At 55.7% G+C, this 22833-nt stretch overlaps 1 protein-coding gene across 1 annotated transcript in view; it reads left to right on the top strand.

Annotated features, from left to right (window-relative positions):
* LOC140723296 (NACHT, LRR and PYD domains-containing protein 3-like) overlaps positions 1-22833 on the top strand; it is a 64070-nt gene that overhangs the window by 10242 nt on the left and 30995 nt on the right. The window contains exon 5 of the mRNA XM_073037893.1: positions 1400-3137. Coding sequence (XP_072893994.1) covers positions 1400-3137 — 1738 coding nt within the window. The remainder of the gene's footprint in view (positions 1-1399; positions 3138-22833) is intronic.

Below are 22833 nucleotides of genomic sequence, written 5' to 3'. Positions count from 1 at the left end.
ACACACTGTGAGACCACACACACCTCACTGGGTACTTACACACTTTGAGACCCCACACACCACTGACAAGTTCCTGACACATGGTGAGTCCCCACACACCCCTGACAGGGTGCTGACACACTGTGAGACCCCACACACCCCTGAGAAGGACCTGACACACTCTAAGACCCCACACACTCCTGACAGGGTGCTGACACACTGTGAGACCCCACACACCCCTGAGAAGGACCTGACACACTGTAAGACCCCACACACTCCTGACAGGGTGTTGACACACTGTGGACCACACACACTCCTGACAGGGTGTTGACACACTGTGGAACACACACACACCTGACAGGGTATTGACACACTGTGAGACCACACACACCCCGGCAGCTTCCTAACGCACAGTGAGACGCCACACAACGATGGCAGGGTCCCGACACACTGTCAACCACCACACACTGTGAGATCCCTCACGTCCATGACAGAGTCCTGACACAATGTGAGAACCCACACAACCCTGACAGGTTCCTGACACACTGTGAGACCCCACACACTCCTGACAGGATACAGTCACACTATGAGACCACACACACCTCACAGGGTCCTTACACACTGTGAGACCCCACACACTCCTGACAGGATACAGTCACACTATGAGACCACACACACCTCACAGGGTCCTTACACACTTTGAGACCCCACACACCACTGACAAGTTCCTGACACATGGTGAGACCCCACACACCCCTGACAGGGTCCTGACACACTGTGAGACCACACACACATCACAGGGTCCTGACACACTGTGAGACCCCACACACCCCTGACAGGATACTGTCACACTGTGAGACCACACACACATCACAGGGTCCTGACACACTGTCACACCCCACACACCCTTGACAGGGTCCTGACACAGTGTCACACCCCACACACCCCTGACAGGTTCCTGACACACTGTGAGATCCCACACACCCCTGACAGGTTCCTGACACACTGTGAGACCCCACACACTCCTGACAGGATCCGAACACACTTTGAGTTCCAGTCACAGAGAGAGACAGCACACACCCATGACAGGATTCGATTAAAAGTTTATTCCACCGAAGAAAATGACAGTTGTGACAGTCGTGGGAGATTATTCGGTACAGGACAGTCGTCCGTCAGTAGGCTACAAGGGAAGTACTGACCTTCACAGCACAGTTAATGTGGAAATGTGATGATCGGATTTTTATCTAGACCAGGCCTCTCTGTCCAGTTTGGGGTCTGTTAATCAAATTTATTTTACTGTAGGAACATCCATTGATGAATCCAATTAATGCAATAGCTTTGAAATAACTCTTGTGTGCTTAATTACTGAGTTCGGAGTTAAGGCATCTATCACTTTGTCCACTGTCTGTTCCCATGGAAGATGTTCAACAGAAACACAAGGAGACTCTGCGGGCACAAACTGAAACACTGAGAGTGAACACGATCCTGATGAGGGAGAAGGTGAAGGTTTTCCAGCTGGTTGATCAATACGCTGAGCTCACGGTCATTTCTACTGTTCGAGATCGGACACTGGTGGAACATGAGCTGCTGGCAAGAGGCAGAGGTCACGAGGAGTGGAGAGAGAAACATCTCCAAGGAGAGCTGGAAAAAATCCGGACTGATCAGTTGTTCCAGAGCAGGTTTCCCCAAAGTTACTCCAAATCTGGGAGTTCGGCAGCAGTGGCCGGAGTCCCAGGGATTGGGAAAACAACAATGGTACAAAAGATTGTTCATGACTGGGCCATGGGAAAAATATACCAAGAATTCCAGTTTGTCTTCAGTTTCAAATTCCGGGATTTAAACTCCATGAACAACGGAATAAACTTGAGGGAACTGATTCTGGATCAGTATCCTTACTTTGGGGATTTACTGAGAGAGGTCTGGAAGAACCCAGAGGGATTGCTGTTTATATTCGATGGTTTGGATGAATTCAAACACAGAATCGATTTTGCTGACAGTCGGAGAGATACAGAACCCAAGCACCAGTGCCCAGATCCCGAGTGGTGGTGTGAAGTGTCTGACATTGTGTACAGTTTAATCCAGGGCAAGCTGCTCCCAGGGTGTTCAGTGCTGGTGACCACCCGTCCCACTGAGTTACATTTATTGGAAAACGCTCAGATCGGTATCCAGGCTGAAATCCTGGGATTTTCTGGTGAGGAACGGAAGAAATATTTCATCAAACATTTTGAAGATCAGACGGTGGCGGAAGCTGTTTTCAAACATGTGAAGGAGAACGAGATCCTGTACACCATGAGCTACAACCCATCCTACTGCTGGATCCTCGCTCTGGCACTGGGCCCCTTCTTCACACAAAGAGTCAGAGACCCGCAGCGAGTTCCCAAGACCATCACCCAACTGTACTCCTACTATATTTACAACATCCTGAAAAACCACGGCCGTGAGATTGAGAACCCCCGTGATGTGTTACTCAGGGTTGGTCAGATGGCCTTCAGAGGAGTGTCCGAGAAGAAGATTGTTTTTACAGATGGAGATTTGATCAAGTACAATCTGCAACCTTCCCAGTTCCTGTCCGGGTTCCTGATGGAGCTTTTGGAGAGAGAGGATTCTGCCCGGAGCGTGGTTTACACATTCCCACACCTCACCATCCAAGAGTTTGTAGCTGCAGTCGCACAATTCCTGAATCCACATCCTGGGGATATCATGATATTCCTCACTGAAGTCCACAGCACGACAGATGGGCGATTTGAGGTTTTTCTCCGTTTTGTTGCTGGTCTCTCCTCCCCAATGACAGCTCGGGGGCTGGAGGAGTTTCTGGGTCCATTCCTTCATCAAACAACCTGCCGGGTGATTGACTGGGTGAAGGAGGAGGTTAAACGCCAGATTGGAAACACAGAGAGTGAAGCTGATAAAAGGAGCCTCCTGAACACATTGCACTACCTGTTTGAGTCTCAGAATCGTGGACTGGCTCAGGACGCACTGGGATCTGTGGAAACACTTTCATTCAGTGAAATGACACTGACCCCGGTTGACTGCGCGGTCCTGTCTCATGTCATCGGAGTCTGTGATACAATAAATCACCTCGACCTGTGGAACTGCCACATTCAGTGTGAAGGAATACAGCGGCTCGGACCCGGGCTGCACAAGTGCCAGGAGTTGGGGTAAATTGATTTATCTCTCACTCTGAACCGTGGAACTGTTTCGTTGTGTTGTTTCAATGTAAAGGAATTTGTGTAAAACTGTAGTAATTCGGATTGTGAAGAATTGTGACAAATGCCCAGGGGATCGGTCAGTAATTCCCCAAGGACGGGAGGGTTCTGTGGTTCCTTGTGAAGGGATGTTGGAGAATTCATAAGATCAGTAAACAATGGCCATTGGTTTAACGTTAGTAAATCACAGGAATGGCCGTGTTTCTCGCTGCCTGTGACACGTCCATTGACAATGTTCCTTCTCACTGTTACTAACACCCAGACCGTCACTGACTGCAGCAGGTGGGTCAGAGATTCACACCCCCTTCCCGGTGAGGGACAAGAGACCGTCAGCAGACTGTCCCAGTGAGAAGGAAAGCAATACCATTGTGAGATTGTCCTCCCCTGCCCTTCCCCGTGTGTGACTTTGCTCACTACCAGATACGCAGAGAGAGAGGGCGCATCTCCTCTGGGGCGCTGTTCAGACCCAACACACAATTACAATAATTTATGCATCCTCTCGTCTTGTAGAATATCGTTTACCCTTGGAATCCTCCTGTGGGACCTCTCATCGCAATCCCCCTTCCATTCTTTGGAATCTCTTCCCCATCCCTATTCCTGCTGTGCGGTCTCACTCTCCCATCCCCCTTCTTCCTGTGGGATCTCAATTCCCCATCACCCATTCCTGCTGTGGGGCCTCTCTTCCCCATCCCTCTTCCATTTCTGGGATCTCTCTTCCTCATCCCCATTCCTGCTGTGGGGTCTCCCTCTCCCATCCCCCTTCCTCCTGTGGGATCTCTATGCCCATCCCCCTTCCTTCCCTGGGATCTCTCCGCCATCCCCCACTCGTCTCTGGCATCTCTCTTCCCCATCCCCCTTCGTCCTGTGGGATCGCTATAAGCCATCCCCCTCCTTCCTGTTGGATCATTTCCCATTCCCCTTCCTCCTGTAGGATCTCACTTCCCCATCTACCTTCCTCCTGTGTAATCTCTCTTCCCCATCCCACTTCCTCCTGCAGGACCTCTCTTCCCCATCCCACTTCCTGCTGCGGGACCTCTCTTCCCCATCCCCCTTCCTGCTGCGGGATCTCTCTTCCCCATCCTCCTTCCTCCTGTGGGATCTCTACCCCATCCTCCTTTCTCCTGTGGGATCTCTCTTCCCCATCCCCCTTCGTCCTGTGGGATCTCTCTTCCCCACCCCATTTCGTCCTCTGGGAGCGCTCTTCCCTATACCCTTCCACCTGTGGGATCACTCTTCCTCATCTCCCTTCCTCCTGTGGTATCTGTCGTCGCCATCCCCATTCCTCCTGTGGTATCTCTCATCCACATTCCCCTTCCGCCTGTGGGATCTCTATTCCCATCCCCCTTCCTTCCCTGGGATCTCTCACCCATCCCGCACTGGTCTCTGGCATCTCTCTTCCCCATCCCCCTTCGTCCTGTGGGTTCTCTTCCCCAATCCCCTTCCTCCGGTGTTATCTCTCTTCCAAATCTCCCTTCCTCCTGCGGGATCACTCTTCCCCATCTCCCTTCCTCCTGTGGGAACTCTACCTCATCTCCCTTCCTCCTGTGGGATCTCTTTTCTCCATCCCCCTTCCTCCTGTGGGTTCTCTTCCCCATCCAGCTACCTCCTGAAGGACCTCTCTTCCCCATCCCCCCTCCTTCGGTGTGATCGCTCTCCCCCAGACCCCTTCCTCCCGTGGTAACTCTTCCCCATCTACCTTCCTCCGGTGGTATCTCTCTCTCCCAATCCCCTTACTCCTGTGCGATCTCTCTTCGCCATTACCCTTCCAACTGTTGGATCACTCTTCCCCATCACCCTTTCTCATGTTGTTCTCTCTTCCCCATCCCCCTACCACCTGTGGGATCTCTACCCCTCTCGCCTTTCTCCTGTAGGATCTATCTTCACCAACCCCCTACCTCCTGTGGGATCTCTATTCCCATCCCCCTTCCTTCCCTGGGATCTCTCCCCCATCCCCAACCCGTCTCTGGCATCTCTCTTCCCCATCCCCCTTCGTCCTGTGGGATCGCTATTCGCCATTCCCCACCGTCCTGTGGGATCTCTTCTCCATCCTCTTTTCTCCTATTGGATCTCTCTTCTCCATCCCCCTACCTCCTGTGGGATCTCTCTTCCACATCCCCGTTCCTCCTGTGGAATCTCTCTTCCCCATCACCCTTCATCCTGTGGGATTTCTCTTCCCCATCCCCCTTCCACCGGTGGGATCTTGCATCCCCATACCCCTTCCTCCGGCGGGGTCTCTCATCCCCATCCCCCTTCCTCCTGTGGGATCTCTCTTCGTCATCTCCCTTCCTCCTGTGGGTTCTCTTTTCTCCATCCCCCTTACTCCTGTGGGATCTGTTCCCCATCCCGCTTCCTCCTGCAGGACCTCTCTTCCCCAACACCCTTCCAACTGTGGTATCTCACTTCCTCATCCCCATTCCTCCTGTGGGAACTCTATTCCCATCCCTCTTCCTTCCCTGGGATGTCTCCCCCATCCCCCACTCATCTCTGGCATCTCTCTTCGCCATCCCCCTTCGTCCTGTGTGATCGCTATTCGCCATTCCCCTTCTTCCCGTGGAATCTATTCCCATTCCCCTTCCTCCTGTGGGATATCACTTCCCCATCCCCCTTCCTCCTGTGGGATCTCCCTTCCCCATCCCACTTCCTCCGGTGTTATCTCTCTCTCACATGCCCCTTCCTTTTATTGTATCTATCTTCCCCATCCCCCTTCCTCCGGTGGGATCACTCTCACCCATTCCCCTTCGTCCTCTGGGATCGCTCTTCCCTATTCCCTTCCTCCTGTGGGATCTCTCTTCCTCATCTCCACTCCTCCTGTGGTATCTCTAATCCCCATCCCCATTCCTCCTGTGGTATCTCTAATCCCCATCCCCATTCCTCCTGTGGTATCTCTCATCCACATTCCCCTTCCTCCTTTGGGATCTCTATTCCCATCCCACTTCCTTCCCTGGGATCTCTCCCCCATCCACCAGCCGTCTCCGGCAACTATCTTCCCCATCCCCCTTCGTCCTCTGTGATCGCTCTTCGCAATTCCCATCCTTCCTGTGGGATCTCTTTCCTATTCCCCTTCCTCCGGTGTTAACTCTCTTCTACATCTCCCTTCCTCCAGAGGGATCTCTCTTCCTCATCTCCCTTCCTCCTGTGGGATCTCTAACCCATCCTCGTTTCTCCAGTGGGATCTCCCTACCCCATCCCCCCTCCTCCGGTGTGATCGCTCTCCCCCGGCCCCCTTACTCCTGTGGTATCTCTCATCCACATTCCCCTGTCTCCTGTGGGATCTCTCTTCCTCATCTCCCTTCCTCCTGTGGGATCTCTTTTCACCATCTCCCTTCCTCCTGTGGGATCTCTTTTCACCATCTCCCTTCCTCCTGTGGGATCTCTCTTCCTCATCTCCACTCCTCCTGTGGTATCTCTAATCCCCATCCCCATTCCTCCTGTGGTATCTCTCATCCACATTCCCCTTCCTCCTTTGGGATCTCTATTCCCATCCCACTTCCTACCCTGGGATCTCTCCCCCATCCACCGGCCGTCTCCGGCAACTATCTTCCCCATCCCCCTTCGTCCTCTGTGATCGCTCTTCGCAATTCCTATCCTTCCTGTGGGATCTCTTTCCTATTCCCCTTCCTCCGGTGTTATCTCTCTTCCACATCTCCCTTCCTCCAGAGGGATCTCTCTTCCTCATCTCCGTTCCTCCTGTGGGATCTCTACCCCATCCTCCTTTCTCCAGTGGGATCTCCCTTCCCCATCCCCCCTCCTCCGGTGTGATCGCTCTCCACGGGCCCCCTTACTCCTGTGGTATCTCTCATCCACATTCCCCGGCCTCCTGTGGGATCTCTCTTCCTCATCTGCCTTCCTCCTATGGGATCTCTTTTCACCATCTCCCTTCCTCCTGTGGGATCTCTCTTCCTCATCTCCACTCCTCCTGTGGTATCTCTAATCCCCATCCCCATTCCTCCTGTGGTATCTCTCATCCACATTCCCCTTCCTCCTTTGGGATCTCTATTCCCATCCCACTTCCTTCCCTGGGATCTCTCCCCCATCCACCAGCCGTCTCCGGCATCTATCTTCCCCATCCCCCTTCGTCCTCTGTGATCGCTCTTCGCCATTCCCATCCTTCCTGTGGGATCTCTTTCCTATTCCCCTTCCTCCGGTGTTATCTCTCTTCCACATCTCCCTTCCTCCTGTGGGATCTCTAACCCATCCTCCTTTCTCCAGTGGGATCTCCCTTCCCCATCCCCCCTCCTCCGGTGTGATCGCTCTCCCCCCGGCCCCCTTACTCCTGTGGTATCTCTCATCCACATTCCCCTGCCTCCTGTGGGATCTCTCTTCCTCATCTCCCTTCCTCCTGTGGGATCTCTTTTCTCCATCTCCCTTCCTCCTGTGGGATCTCTTTTCTCCATCGCCCTTCCTAAAGTGGGATCTCTTCCCCATTCCCCATTATCCTGCAGGACCTCGCTTCCCCATCCCCCTTCCTCCTGCGGGATCTCTCTTCCCCATCCCTCTTCCTCCTGTGGGAACTCTACCCCATCCTCTTTTCTCATCTGGGATCTTTCTTCCCCATCCCCCTTCCTCCGGTGGGATCTCTCTTCCCCATCCCCCTTCCTCCGGTGGGTTCTCTCATATCCATCCCCATTCCTCCCGTGCGATCTCTCTTCCCCATCCCACTTCTTCCGGTGGGATCTCTCTTCCCCATCACCCTTCCTCCTGCGGGATCTCTCTTCCCCATCCCCCTTCCTCCGGTGGGGTATCTCATATCCATCCCCATTCCTCCCGTGCGATCTCTCTTCCCCATCCCCTTTCCACCTGTGGGATATCTACCCCATCCTCCTTCCTCCTGTGGGATCTCTCTTCCCCATAACCCTTCGTCCTGTGGGATCGCTATTCGCATTTCCCCTCCCTCCTGTTGCATCTATTCCCATTCCCCTTCCTCCTGTGGGATCTCACTTCCCCATCTACCATCCTCCTGTGTGATCTCTCCTTCCCATTCCCCTTCCTCCTGCAGGACCTCTCTTCCCCATCCCCCTTACTCCTGTGGGATCTCTCTTCCTCATCTCCCTTCCTTCTGTGGGATCTCACTTCCCCATCTATCTTCCTCCTGTGTGATCTCTCTTCCCCATTCCCCTTCCTCCTGCAGGACCTCTCTTCCCCATCCCCCTTCCTCCTGTGGGATCTCTCTGCCCCATCCCCCCTCCTGCGGTGTGATCGCTCTCCCCCCGGACCCCTTACTCCGGTGTTTTCTCTCTTCCCCATCTCCCTTCCTCCGGTGGTATCTCTCTCTCCCATCCCCCTTCCTTTTTTTGGATCTATCTTCCCCATCCCCGTTCCTCCGGTGGGATTTCTCTTCCCCTTCCCCCTTCCTTTTTTTGGATCTATCTACCCCATCCCCTTTCCTCCGGTGGGATCTCTCTCACCCATTCCCCTCCCGTCTCTGGGCTCTCTCTTCCCCATCCCCCTTCGTCCTCTGGGATCGCGCTTCCCTATTCCCTTCCTCCTGTGGGATCTCTCTTCCTCAATTCCTTTCGACCTGTGGGATCTCCATTCCCATCCCAATTCCTTCCCTGGGATCTCTCCCCCATCCCCCACTCGTCTCTGGCATCTCTCTTCCCCATCCCCCTTCGTCCTGTGGGATATCTACCCCATCCTCCTTCCTCCTGTGGGATCTCTCTTCCCCATACCCCTTCGTCCTGTGGGATCGCTATTCGCATTTCCCCTCCCTCCTGTTGCATCTATTCCCATTCCCCTTACTCCTGTGGGATCTCACTTCCCCATCTACCATCCTCCTGTGTGATCTCTCCTTCCCATTCCCCTTCCTCCTGCAGGACCTCTCTTCCCCATCCCCCTTACTCCTGTGGGATCTCTCTTCCTCATCTCCCTTCCTTCTGTGGGATCTCACTTCCCCATCTATCTTCCTCCTGTGTGATCTCTCTTCCCCATTCCCCTTCCTCCTGCAGGACCTCTCTTCCCCATCCCCCTTCCTCCTGTGGGATCTCTCTGCCCCATCCCCCCTCCTGCGGTGTGATCGCTCTCCCCCGGACCCCTTACTCCGGTGTTTTCTCTCTTCCCCATCTCCCTTCCTCCGGTGGTATCTCTCTCTCCCATCCCCCTTCCTTTTTTTGGATCTATCTTCCCCATCCCCGTTCCTCCGGTGGGATCTCTCTTCCCCTTCCCCCTTCCTTTTTTTGGATCTATCTACCCCATCCCCTTTCCTCCGGTGGGATCTCTCTCACCCATTCCCCTCCCGTCTCTGGGCTCTCTCTTCCCCATCCCCCTTCGTCCTCTGGGATCGCGCTTCCCTATTCCCTTCCACCTGTGGGATCTCTCTTTCTCATCTCCCTTCCTCCTGTGGGATCTCTCTTCGTCATCTCCCCTCCTCCTGTGGGATATCTTTACTCCATCCCCCTTACTCCTGTGGGATCTGTTCCCCATCCCCCTTCCACCTGTGGTATCTCACTTCCTCATCCCCATTCCTTCTGTGGTATCTCTCAACCCCATTCACCTTCCCCCTGTGGGATCTCTATATCCATCCCCCTTCCTTCCCTGGGATCTCTCCCCCATCCCCCACTCATCTCTGGCATCTCTCTTCGCCATCCCCCTTCGTCCTGTGTGATCGCTATTCGCCATTCCCCTCCTTCCTGTGGAATCTATTCCCATCCCCCTTCCTCCTGCGGGACCTCTCTTCCCCATCCCCCTTCCTCCTGTGGGATCTTCCTTCCCCATCCCCCCTCCTCCGGTGTGATCGCTCTCACCCAGCCTACTTCCTCCGGTGTTATCTCTCTCTCACATCCCCATTCATTTTTTTGTATCTATCTTCCCCATCCCCCATCCTCCGGTGGGATCTCTCTCACCCATTCCCCTCCCGTCTCTGGGCTCTCTCTTCCCCATCCCCCTTCGTCCTCTGGGATCGCTCTTCCCTATTCCCTTCCTCCTGTGGGATCTCTCTTTCTCATCTCCCTTCCTCCTGTGGTATCTCTAATCCCCATCCCCATTCCTCCTGTGGTATCTCTCATCCAATTTCCCCTTCCTCCTTTGGGATCTCTATTCCCATCCCACTTCCTTCCCTGGGATCTCTCCCCCATCCACCAGCCGTCTCCGGCATCTATCTTCACCATCCCCCTTCGTCCTCTGTGATCGCTCTTCGCCATTCCCATCCTTCCTGTGGGATCTCTTTCCTATTCCCCTTCCTCCGGTGTTATCTCTCTTCCACATCTCCCTTCCTCCTGAGGGATTGCTCTTGCTCATCTCCCTTCCTCCTGTGGGATCTCTACCCCATCCTCCTTTCTCCAGTGGGATCTCCCTTCACCATCCCCCCTCCTCCGGTGTGATCGCTCTCCCCCGGCCCCCTTACTAATGTGGTATCTCTCATCCACATTCCCCTGCCTCCTGCAGGACCTCGCTTCCCCATCCCCCTTCCTCCTGCGGGATCTCTATTCCCCGTCCCCCTTCCTCCTGTGGGAATTCTACCCCATCCTCTATTCTCCTGTGGGATCTCTCTTCCCCATCCCCCTTCCTCCTGCAGGTCCTCTCTTCCCCATCCCCATTCCTCCTGCGAGATCTCTCTTCCCCATCCCCCCTCCTCCTGTGGGATCTCTCTTCCCCATCCCCCTTCCTCCTGTGGGATCTCTCTTCCCCATCCCCCTTCCTCCTGTGGGATCTCTCTTCCCCATTCCCCTTCCTCCGTGGGGATCTCTCTACCCCATCCCTCTTCCTCCTGTGGGATCTCTCTTCCCCATCCCCCCTTCCTCCTGTGGTATCTCTCTCTCCCATCCCCCTTCCTCCTGTTGGACCTCTCTTCCCCATCCGCCTTCCGCCTGTGGGATCACTTCCACATCTCTGTTCCTCCTGTGGGATCTCCCTTCGCCATCCCCCATCCTCCTGTGGAATCTCTTCCCCAATCCCCTTCCTCCTGTGGTATCTGTCTTCCCAATCCCAATTCCACCTGTGGTATCTCTCATCCCCATTCCTCTTCCTCCTGTGGGATCTCTATTCCTATCCCCCTTCCTTCCCTGGGATCTCGCCCCCATCCCCCACTCGTCTCTGGCATCTCTCTACCCCATCCCCCTTCGTCCTGTCGGATCGCTAATCGACATTCCCCTCATTCCTGTGGGATCTCTTCCCCATCTCCCTTCCTCCTGTGGTATCTCTCTTCCCCATCTCCCTTCCACCTGTGTGATCTCTCTTCCTCATCTCCCTTCCTCCTGTGTGATCTCTTTTCTCCATCTCCCTTCCTCATTTTGGATCTCTTCGCTCCATCGCCCTTCCAGCTGTGGGATCTCTTCCCCATCCCCCATCCTCCTGCAGGACCTCTATTCCCCATCCCCCATCCTCCTGCGGGATCTCTCTTCCCCATCCCCCCTCCTCCTGTGGGATCTCTCTTCCCCATCTCCCTTCCTCCGGGAGGATCACTCTTCCCCATCCCCCTTCCTCCTGTGGCATCTCTCTTCCCCATCCCCCTTCCTCCGGGAGGATCTCTCTTCTCCATCCCCCTTCCTCCTGTGGGATCTCACTTCCCCATCCCACTTCGTCCTGTCGGATCGCTAAACGACATTCCCGTCATTCCTGTGGGATCTCTTCCCCATCTCCCTTCCTCCTGTGGTATCTCTCTTCCCCATCTCCCTTCCACTTGTGGGATCTCTCTTCCCCATCCCCCTTCCTCCGGGGGGATCTCTCTTCCCCATCCCCCTTCCTCCTGCAGGTCCTCTCTTCCCCATCCCCATTCCTCCTGCGAGATCTCTCTTCCCCATCCCCCCTCCTCCTGTGGGATCTCTCTTCCCCATCCCCCTTCCTCCTGTGGGATCTCTCTTCCCCATCCCCCTTCCTCCGTGGGGATCTCTCTACCCCATCCCTCTTCCTCCTGTGGGATCTCTCTTCCCCATCCCCCCTTCCTCCTGTGGTATCTCTCTCTCCCATCCCCCTTCCTCCTGTTGGACCTCTCTTCCCCATCCGCCTTCCGCCTGTGGGATCACTTCCACATCTCTGTTCCTCCTGTGGGATCTCCCTTCGCCATCCCCCATCCTCCTGTGGAATCTCTTCCCCAATCCCCTTCCTCCTGTGGTATCTGTCTTCCCAATCCCAATTCCACCTGTGGTATCTCTCATCCCCATTCCTCTTCCTCCTGTGGGATCTCTATTCCCATCCCCCTTCCTTCCCTGGGATCTCGCCCCCATCCCCCACTCGTCTCTGGCATCTCTCTTCCCCATCCCCCTTCGTCCTGTCGGATCGCTAATCGACATTCCCCTCATTCCTGTGGGATCTCTTCCCCATCTCCCTTCCTCCTGTGGTATCTCTCTTCCCCATCTCCCTTCCACCTGTGTGATCTCTCTTCCTCATCTCCCTTCCTCCTGTGTGATCTCTTTTCTCCATCTCCCTTCCTCCTTTTGGATCTCTTCGCTCCATCGCCCTTCCAGCTGTGGGATCTCTTCCCCATCCCCCATCCTCCTGCAGGACCTCTATTCCCCATCCCCCATCCTCCTGCGAGATCTCTCTTCCCCATCCCCCCTCCTCCTGTGGGATCTCTCTTCCCCATCTCCCTTCCTCCGGGAGGATCACTCTTCCCCATCCCCCTTCCTCCTGTGGCATCTCTCTTCCCCATCCCCCTTCCTCCGGGAGGATCTCTCTTCTCCATCCCCCTTCCTCCTGTGGGATCTCACTTCCCCATCCCACTTCGTCCTGTCGGATCGCTAAACGACATTCCCGTCATTCCTGTGGGATCTCTTCCCCATCTCCCTTCCTCCTGTGGTATCTCTCTTCCCCATCTCCCTTCCACGTGTGGGATCTCTCTTCCTCATCTCCCTTCCTCCTGTGTGATCTCTTTTCTCCATCTCCCTTCCTCCTGTTGGATCGCTTCGCTCAATCGCCCTTCCAGCTGTGGGATCTCTTCCCCATCCCCCATCCTCCTGCAGGACCTCTATTCCCCATCCCCCATCCTCCTGCGGGATCTCTCTTCCCCATCCCCCCTCCTCCTGTGGGATCTCTCTTCCCCATCACCCTTCCTCCGGGAGGATCACTCTTCCCCATCCCCCTTCCTCCTGTGGCATCTCTCTTCCCCATCCCCCTTCCTCCGGGAGGATCACTCTTCCCCATCCCCCTTCCTCCTGTGGGATCTCACTTCCCCATCCCCCTTCCTCCTGTGGGGTCTCTCTTCCCATCTCCCTTCCTCCTGTTGGATCTCTTTTCTCCATCGCCCTTCCTGCTGTGGGATCTCTTCCACATCCCCCATCCTCCTGCAGGATCTCTCTTCCCCATCCCCCCTCCTCCTGTGGGATCTCTCTTCCCCATCCCCCTTCCTCCGGGAGGATCACTCTTCCAAATCCCCCTTCCTCCTGTTTGATCTCTCTTCCCCATCCCCCTTCCTCCGGGAGGATTACTCTTCCCCATCCCCCTTCCTCCTGTGGGAACTCTCTTCCCCATCCCCCTTCCTCCTGTGGGATCTATCTTCCCCATCTCCCTTCCTCCTGTTGGATCTCTTTTCTCCATCGCCCTTCCTCCGGTGGGATCTCTCTTCCCCATCCCCCTTCCTCCGGTGGGATTTCTCATCCCCATCCCCCTTCCTCCGGTGGGATCTCTCTTCCCCATCCCCCTTCGTCCTGTGGGATCGCTATTCGCCATTCCCCTCCTTCCTGTGGGATGTCTTCCCCATCCTCCTTTCTCCTATGGGATCTCTCTTCCCCATCCCCCTTCCTCCCGTGGGATCTCTCTTCCACATCCCCCTTCCTCCTGTGGGATCTCTCTTCCCTATCCCCCTTCCTCCTGTGGGATCTCTTTTCTCCATCTCCTTTCCTCATGTGGGATATGTTTTCTCCATCGCCCTTCCTAATGTGGGATCTCTTCCCCATCCCCCATCCTCCGGTGTGATCGCTCTCACCCAGCCTACTTCCTCCGGTGTTATCTCTCTCTCACATCCCCCTTCCTTTTTTTGTATCTATCTTCCCCGTCCCCCTTCCTCCGGTGGGATCTCTCTCACCTATTCCCCTCCCGTCTCTGGGCTCTCTCTTCCCCATCCCCCTTCCTCCTCTGGGATCGCTCTTCCCTATTCCCTTCCTCCTGTGGGATCTCTCTTCCTCAATTCCTTTCTTCCTGTGGGATCTCCATTCCCATCCCCATTCCTTCCCTGGGATCTCTCCCCGATCCCCCACTCGTCTCTGGCATCTCTCTTCCGCATCCCCCTTCGTCCTGTGGGATCGCTATTCGCCATTCCCCTCCTTCCTGTGGGATGTCTTCCCCATCCTCTTTTCTCCTATGGGATCTCTCTTCCCCATCCCCCTTGCTCCCGTGGGATCTCTCTTCCACATCCCGCTTCCTCCTGTGGGATCACTCTTCCCCATCACCCTTCATCCTCTGAGATTTCTCTTCCCCTTCCCCTTCCTCAGATGGGATCTTGCATCCCCATCCACCTTCCTCCGGTGGGGTCTCTCATCCCCATCCCCCTTCCTCCTGTGGGATCTCTCTTCGTCATCTCCCCTCCTCCTGAGGGATCACTTTACTCCATCCCCCTTACTCGTGTGGGATCTGTTCCCCATCCCCCTTCCACCTGTGGTATCTCACTTCCTCATCCCCATTCCTTCTGCGGTATCTCTCAACCCCATTCCCCTTCCCCCTGTGGGATCTATATTCCCATCCCCCTTCCTTCCCTGGGATCTCTCCCCCATCCCCCACATATCTCTGGCATCTCTCTTCGCCATCCCCCTTCGTCCTGTGTGATCGCTATTCGCCATTCCCCTCCTTCCTGTGGAATCTATTCCCATCCCCCTTCCTCCTGCGGGATCTCTCTTCCCCATCCCCCTTCCTCCTGTGGGATCTTCCTTCCCCATCCCCCCTCCTCCGGTGTGATCGCTCTCACCCAGCCTACTTCCTCCGGTGTTATCTCTCTCTCACATCCCCCTTCCTTTTTTTGTATCTATCTTCCCCATCCCCCTTCCTCCGGTGGGATCTCTCTCACCCATTCCCCTCCCGTCTCTGGGCTCTCTCTTCCCCATCCCCATTCGTGCTCTGGGATCGCTCTTCCCTATTCCCTTCCTCCTGTGGGATCTCTCTTTCTCATCTCCCTTCCTCCTGTGGTATCTCTAAACCCCATCCCCATTCCTCCTGTGGTATCTCTCATCCAATTTCCCCTTCCTCCTTTGGGATCTCTATTCCCATCCCACTTCCTTCCCTGGGATCTCTCCCCCATCCACCTGCCGTCTCCGGCATCTATCTTCCCCATCCCCCTTCGTCCTCTGTGATCGCTCTTCGCCATTCCCATCCTTCCTGTGGGATCTCTTTCCTATTCCCCTTCATCCGGTGTTATCTCTCTTCCACATCTCCCTTCCTCCTGAGGGATCTCTCTTGCTCATCTCCCTTCCTCCTGTGGGATCTCTACCCCATCCTCCTTTCTCCAGTGGGATCTCCCTTCCCCATTACCTCTCCTCCGGTGTGATCGCTCTACCCCGGCCCCCTTACTCCTGTGGTATCTCTCATCCACATTCCCCTGCCTCCTGTGGGATCTCTCTTCCTCATCTCCCTTCTTCCTGTGGGATCTCTTTTCTCCATCGCCCTTCCACCTGAGGGATCTCTTTTCTCCATCGCCCTTCCTAAAGTAGGATCTCTTCCCCATCCCACATTCTCCTGCAGGACCTCGCTTCCCCATCCCCCTTCCTCATGCGGGATCTCTCTTCCCCATCCCGCTTCCTCCTGTGGGAACTCTACCCCATCCTCTATTCTCCTGTGGGATCTCTCTTCCCCATCCCCCTTCCTCCGGGGGGATCTCTCTTCCCCATCCCCCTTCCTCCTGCAGTTCCTCTCTTCCCCATCCCCCTTCGTCCTGTCGGATCGCTAATCGACATTCCCCTCATTCCTGTGGGATCTCTCTTCCCCATCCCCCCTCCTCCTGTGGGATCTCTCATTCCCATCTCCCTTCCTCCGGGAGGATCACTCTTCCCCATCCCCCTTCCTCCTGTGGGATCTCTCTTCCCCATCCCCCTTCCTCAGGGAGGATCACTCGTCCCCATCCCCCTTCCTCCTGTGGGATCTCTCTTCCCCATCCCCCTTCCTCCTGTGGGATCTCTCTTCCCATCTCCCTTCCTCCTGTTGGATCTCTTTTCTCCATCGCCCTTCCTGCTGTGGGATCTCTTCCCCATCCCCCATCCTCCTGTGGAATCTCTACCCCATTCCCCTTCCTCCTGTGGTATCTGTCTTCCCAATCCCAATTCCACCTGTGGTATCTCTCATCCCCATTCCTCTTCCTCCTGTGGGATCTCTATTCCCATCTCCCTTCCTTCCCTGCGATCTCGCCCCCATCCCCCACTCGTCTCTGGCATCTCTCTTCCCCATCCCCCTTCGTCCTGTCGGATCGCTAATCGACATTCCCCTCATTCCTGTGGGATCTCTTCCTCATCTCCCTTCCTGTGGTATCTCTCTTCCCCATCCCCCTTCCACCTGTGGGATTTCTCTTCCTCATCTCCCTTCCTCCTGAGTGATCTCTTTTCTCCATCTCCCTTCCTCCTGTTGGATGTCTTTTTTCCATCGCCCTTCCTGCTGTGGGATCTCTTCCCCATCCCCCATCCTCCTGCAGGACCTCTCTTCCCCATCCCCCTTCCTCCTGCGGGATCTCTTTTCCCCATCCCCCCTCCTCCTCTGGGATCTCTCTTCCCCATCCCCCTTCCTCCGGGAGGATCACTCTTCCCCATCCCCCTTCCTCCTGTTTGATCTCTCTTCCCCATCCCCCTTGCTCCGGGAGGATCACTCTTCCCCATCCCCCTTCCTCCTGTGGGATCTCTCTTCCCCATCCCCCTTCCTCCTGTGGGATCTCTCTTCCCCATCTCCCTTCCTCCTGTTGGATCTCTTTTCTCCATCGCCCTTCCTGCTGTGGGATCTCTTCCCCATCCCTCATCCTCCTGCAGGATCTCTCTTCCCCATCCCCCTTCCTCCTCTGGGATCTCTTTTCTCCATCGCCCTTCCCCCTGTGGGATCTCTTCCCCATACCCCATCCTCCTGCAGGACAGCTCTTCCCCATCCCCCTTCCTCCTGTGGGATCTGTCTTCCTCATCTCCCTTCCTCCTGTGGGATCTCTTTTCTCCATCTCACTTCCTCATGTGGGATATCTTTTCTCCATCGCCCTTCCTAATGTGGGATCTCTTCCCCATCCCCCATCCTCCGGTGTGATCGCTCTCACCCGACCTACTTCCTCCGGTGTTATCTCTCTCTCACATCCCCCTTCCTTTTTTTGTATCTATCTTCCCCATCCCCCTTCCTCCGGTGGGATCTCTCTCACCCATTCCCCTCCCGTCTCTGGGCTCTCTCTTCCCCATCCCGCTTCGTCCTCTGGGATCGCTCTTCCCTATTCCCTTCCTCCTGTGGGATCTCTCTTTCTCATCTCCCTTCCTCCTGTGGTATCTCTAATCCCCATCCCCATTCCTCCTGTGGTATCTCTCATCCAATTTCCCCTTCCTCCTTTGGGATCTCTATTCCCATCCCACTTCCTTCACTGGGATCTCTCCCCCATCCACCAGCCGTCTCCGGCATCTATCTTCCCCATCCCCCTTCGTCCTCTGTGATCGCTCTTCGCCATTCCCATCCTTCCTGTGGGATCTCTTTCCTATTCCCCTTCCTCCGGTGTTATCTCTCTTCAACATCTCCCTTCCTCCTGTGGGATCTCTACCCCATCCTCCTTTCTCCAGTGGGATCTCCCTTCAACATCCCCCCTCCTCCGGTGTGATCGCTCTCCCCCGCCCCCCTTACTCCTGTGGTATCTCTCAACCACATTCCCCTGCCTCCTGTGGGATCTCTATTCCTCATCTCCCTTCTTCCTGTGGGATCTCTTTTCTCCATCGCCCTTCCTCCTGTGGGAACTCTCTTCCCCATCCCCCTTCCTCCTGTGGGAACTCTACCCCATCCTCTATTCTCCTGTGGGATCTCTCTTCCCCATCGCCCTTCCTCCTGCAGGTCCTATCTTCCCCATCCCCCTTCCTCCTGCGGGATCTCTCTTCCCCATCGCCCTTCCTCCTGCAGGTCCTATCTTCCCCATCCCCCTTCCTCCTGCGGGATTTCTCTTCCCCATCCCCCGTCCTCCTGTGGGATCTCTCTTCCCCATCCCCCTTCCTCCGGGGGGATCTCTCTACCCCATCCCCCTTCCTCCTGTGGGATCTCTCTTCCCCATCCCCCTTCCTCCTGTGGTATCTCTCTCTCCCATCCCCCTTCCTCCTGTGGGATCTCTTCCCCACCCCCCATCATCCTGTGGAATCTCTACCCCATTCCCCTTCCTCCTGTGGTATCTGTCTTCCCAATCCCAATTCCACCTGTGGTATCTCTCATCCCCATTCCTCTTCCTCCTGTGGGATCTCTATTCCCATCCCCCTTCCTTCCCTGGGATCTCGCCCCCATCCCCCACTCGTCTCTGGCATCTCTCTTCCCCATCCCCCTTCGTCCTGTCGGATCGCTAATCGACATTCCCCTCATTCCTGTGGGATCTCTTCCCCATCTCCCTTCCTCCTGTGGTATCTCTCTTCCCCATCTCCCTTCCACCTGTGGGATCTCTCTTCCTCATCTCCCTTCCTCCTGTGTGATCTCTTTTCTCCATCTCCCTTCCTCCTGTGGGATCTCTCTTCCCATCTTCCTTCCTCCTGTTGGATCTCTTTTCTCCATCGCCCTTCCTGCTGTGGGATCTCTTCCCCATCCCCCATCATCCTGTGGAATCTCTACACCATTCCCCTTCCTCCTGCGGTATCTGTCTTCCCAATCCCAATTCCACCTGTGCTATCTCTCATCCCCATTCCTCTTCCTCCTGTGGGATCTCTATTCCCATCCCCCTTCCTTTCCTGGGATCTCGCCCCCATCCCCCACTCGTCTCTGGCATCTCTCTTCCCCATCCCCATTCGTCCTGTCGGATCGCTAATCGACATTCCCCTCATTCCTGTGGGATCTCTTCCCCATCTCCCTTCCTCCTGTGGTATCTCTCTTCCCCATCTCCCTTCCACCTGTGGATCTCTCTTCCTCATCTCCCTTCCTCCTGTGTGATCTCTTTTCTCCATCTCCCGTCCTCCTGTTGGATGTCTTTTCTCCATCGCCCTTCAAGCTGTGGGATCTCTTCCCCATCCCCCATCCTCCTGCAGGACCTCTCTTCCCCATCCCCCTTCCTCCTGCGGGATCTCTCTTCCCCATCCCCCCTCCTCCTGTGGGATTTCTCTTCCCCATCCCCCTTCCTCCGGGTGGATCACTCTTCCCCATCCCCCTTCCTCCTGTTTGATCTCTCTTCCCCATCCCCCTTCCTCCGGGAGGATCACTCTTCCCCATCCCCCTTCCTCCTGTGGGATCTCTCTTCCCCATCCCCCTTCCTCCTGTGGGATCTCTCTTCCCCATCTCCCTTCCTCCTGTTGGATCTCTTTTCTCCATCGCCCTTCCTGCTGTGGGATCTCTTCGCCATCCCCCATCCTCCTGCAGGATCTCTCTTCCTCATCCCCCTTCCTCCTCTGGGATCTCTTTTCTCCATCGGCCTTCCTCCTGTAGGATCTCTTCCCCATACCCCATCCTCCTGCAGGACCTCTCTTCCCCATCCCCCTTCCTCCTGTTGGGATCTGTCTTCCTCATCTCCCTTCCTCCTGTGGGATCTCTTTTCTCCATCTCCCTTCCTCATGTGGGATATCTTTTCTCCATCGCCCTTCCTAATGTGGGATCTCTTCCCCATCCCCCATCCTCCTGTGGGAACTCTACCCCATCCTCTTTTCTCCTGTGTGATCTCTCTTCCCCATCCACCTTCCTCCGGTGGGATTTCTCATCCCCATCCCCCTTCCTCCGGTGGGATCTCTCTTCCCCATCCCCCTTCGTCCTGTGGGATCGCTATTCGCCATTCCCCTCCTTCCTGTGGGATGTCTTCCCGATCCTCTCTTCTCCTATGGGATCTCTCTTCCCCATCCCCCTTCCTCCCGTGGGATCTCTCTTCCACATCCCCCTTCCTCCTGTGGGATCTCTCTTCCCCATCACCCTTCAACCTGTGAGATTTCTCTTCCCCTTCCCCCTTCCTCAGATGGGATCTTGCATCCCCATCCACCTTCCTCCGGTGGGGTCTCTCATCCCCATCCCCCTTCCTCCTGTGGGATCTCTCTTCGTCATCTCCCCTCCTCTTGTGGGATCTCTTTACTCCATCCCCCTTACTCCGGTGGGATCTGTTCCCCATCCCCCTTCCACCTGTGGTATCTCACTTCCTCATCCCCATTCCTACTGTGGTATCTCTCAACCCCATTCCCCGTCCCCCTGTGGGATCTCTATTCCCATCCCCCTTCCTTCCCTGGGATCTCTCCCCCATTCCCCACTCATCTCTGGCATCTCTCTTCGCCATCCACCTTCGTCCTGTGTGATCGCTATTCGCCATTCCCCTCCTTCCTGTGGAATCAATTCCCATCCCCCTTCCTCCTGTGGGATCTTCCTTCCCCATCCCCCCTCCTCCGGTGTGATCGCGCTCACCCAGCCTACTTCCTCCGGTGTTATCTCTCTCTCACATCCCCCTTCCTTTTTTTGTATCTATCTTCCCCATCCCCCTTCCTCCGGTGGGATCTCTCTCACCCATTCCCCTCCCGTCTCTGGGCTCTCTCTTCCCCATCCCCCTTCGTCCTCAGGGATCGCTCTTCCCTATTCCCTTCCTCCTGTGGGATCTCTCTTTCTCATCTCCCTTCCTCCTGTGGTATCTCTAATCCCCATCCCCATTCCTCCTGTGGTATCTCTCATCCAATTTCCCCTTCCTCCTTTGGGATCTCTATTCCCATCCCACTTCCTTCCCTGGGATCTCTCTCCCATCCACCAGCCGTCTCCGGCATCTATCTTCCCCATCCGCCTTCGTCCTCTGTGATCGCTCTTCGCCATTCCCATCCTTCCTGTGGGATCTCTTTCCTATTCCCCTTCCTCCGGTATTATCTCTCTTCCACATCTCCCTTCCTCCTGAGGGATCTCTCTTGCTCATCTCCCTTCCTCCTGTGGGATCTCTACACCATCCTCCTTTCTCCTGTGGGATCTCCCTTCCCCATCCCCCCCTCCTCCGGTGTGATCGCTCTCCCCCCGGCCCCCTTACTCCTGTGGTATCTCTCATCCACATTCCCCTGCCTCCTGTGGGATCTCTCTTCCTCATCTCCCTTCTTCCTGTGGGATCTCTTTTCTCCATCGCCCTTCCTCCTGTGGGATCTCTTTTTTCCATCGCCCTTCCTAAAGTAGGATCTCTTCCCCATCCCACATTCTCCTGCAGGACCTCGCTTCCCCATCCCCCTTCCTCCTGCGGGATCTCTCTTCCCCATCCCCCTTCCTCCTGTGGGAACTCTACCCCATCCTCTATTCTCCAGTGGGATCTCTCTTCCCCAACCCCCTTCCTCCTGTGGGATCTCTCTTCCCCATCCCCCTTCCTCCGGGGGGATCTCTCTACCCCATCCCCTTTCCTCCTGTGGGATCTCTCTTCCCCATCCCACTTCCTCCTGTGGTATCTCTCTCTCCCATCCCCCTTCCTCCTGTTGGACCTCTCTTCCCCATCAGCCTTCCGCCTGTGGGATCACTTCCACATCTCTGTTGCTCCTGTGGGATCTCCCTTCGCCATCCCCCATCCTCCTGTGGAATCTCTTCCCCAATCCCCTTCCTCCTGTGGTATCTGTCTTCCCAATCCCAATTCCACCTGTGGTATCTCTCATCCCTATTACTCTTCCTCTTGTGGGATCTCTATTCCCATCCCCCTTCCTTCCCTGGGATCTCGCCCCCATCCCCCACTCGTCTCTGGCATCTCTCTTCCCCATCCCCCTTCGTCCTGTCGGATCGCTAATCGACATTCCCCTCATTCCTGTGGGATCTCTTCCCCATCCCCCTTCCTCCGGGTGGATCACTCTTCCCCATCCCCCTTCCTCCTGTTTGATCTCTCTTCCCCATCCCCCTTCCTCCGGGAGGATCACTCTTCCCCATCCCCCTTCCTCCTGTGGGATCTCTCTTCCCCATCCCCCTTCCTCCTGTGGGATCTCTCTTCCCCATCTCCCTTCCTCCTGTTGGATCTCTTTTCTCCATCGCCCTTCCTGCTGTGGGATCTCTTCGCCATCCCCCCATCCTCCTGCAGGATCTCTCTTCCTCATCCCCCTTCCTCCTCTGGGATCTCTTTTCTCCATCGGCCTTCCTCCTGTAGGATCTCTTCCCCATACCCCATCCTCCTGCAGGACCTCTCTTCCCCATCCCCCTTCCTCCTGTTGGGATCTGTCTTCCTCATCTCCCTTCCTCCTGTGGGATCTCTTTTCTCCATCTCCCTTCCTCATGTGGGATATCTTTTCTCCATCGCCCTTCCTAATGTGGGATCTCTTCCCCATCCCCCATCCTCCTGTGGGAACTCTACCCCATCCTCTTTTCTCCTGTGTGATCTCTCTTCCCCATCCACCTTCCTCCGGTGGGATTTCTCATCCCCATCCCCCTTCCTCCGGTGGGATCTCTCTTCCCCATCCCCCTTCGTCCTGTGGGATCGCTATTCGCCATTCCCCTCCTTCCTGTGGGATGTCTTCCCGATCCTCTCTTCTCCTATGGGATCTCTCTTCCCCATCCCCCTTCCTCCCGTGGGATCTCTCTTCCACATTCCCCTTCCTCCTGTGGGATCTCTCTTCCCCATCACCCTTCAACCTGTGAGATTTCTCTTCCCCTTCCCCCTTCCTCAGATGGGATCTTGCATCCCCATCCA

The sequence above is a fragment of the Hemitrygon akajei genome, unplaced genomic scaffold, assembly GCF_048418815.1.
Source record: "Hemitrygon akajei unplaced genomic scaffold, sHemAka1.3 Scf000108, whole genome shotgun sequence".
Taxonomy (NCBI): Eukaryota; Metazoa; Chordata; class Chondrichthyes; order Myliobatiformes; family Dasyatidae; genus Hemitrygon; species Hemitrygon akajei.
The sequence above is the reverse complement of the archived record's forward strand: the minus strand, read 5'-3'. Positions and strand labels throughout refer to the sequence as shown.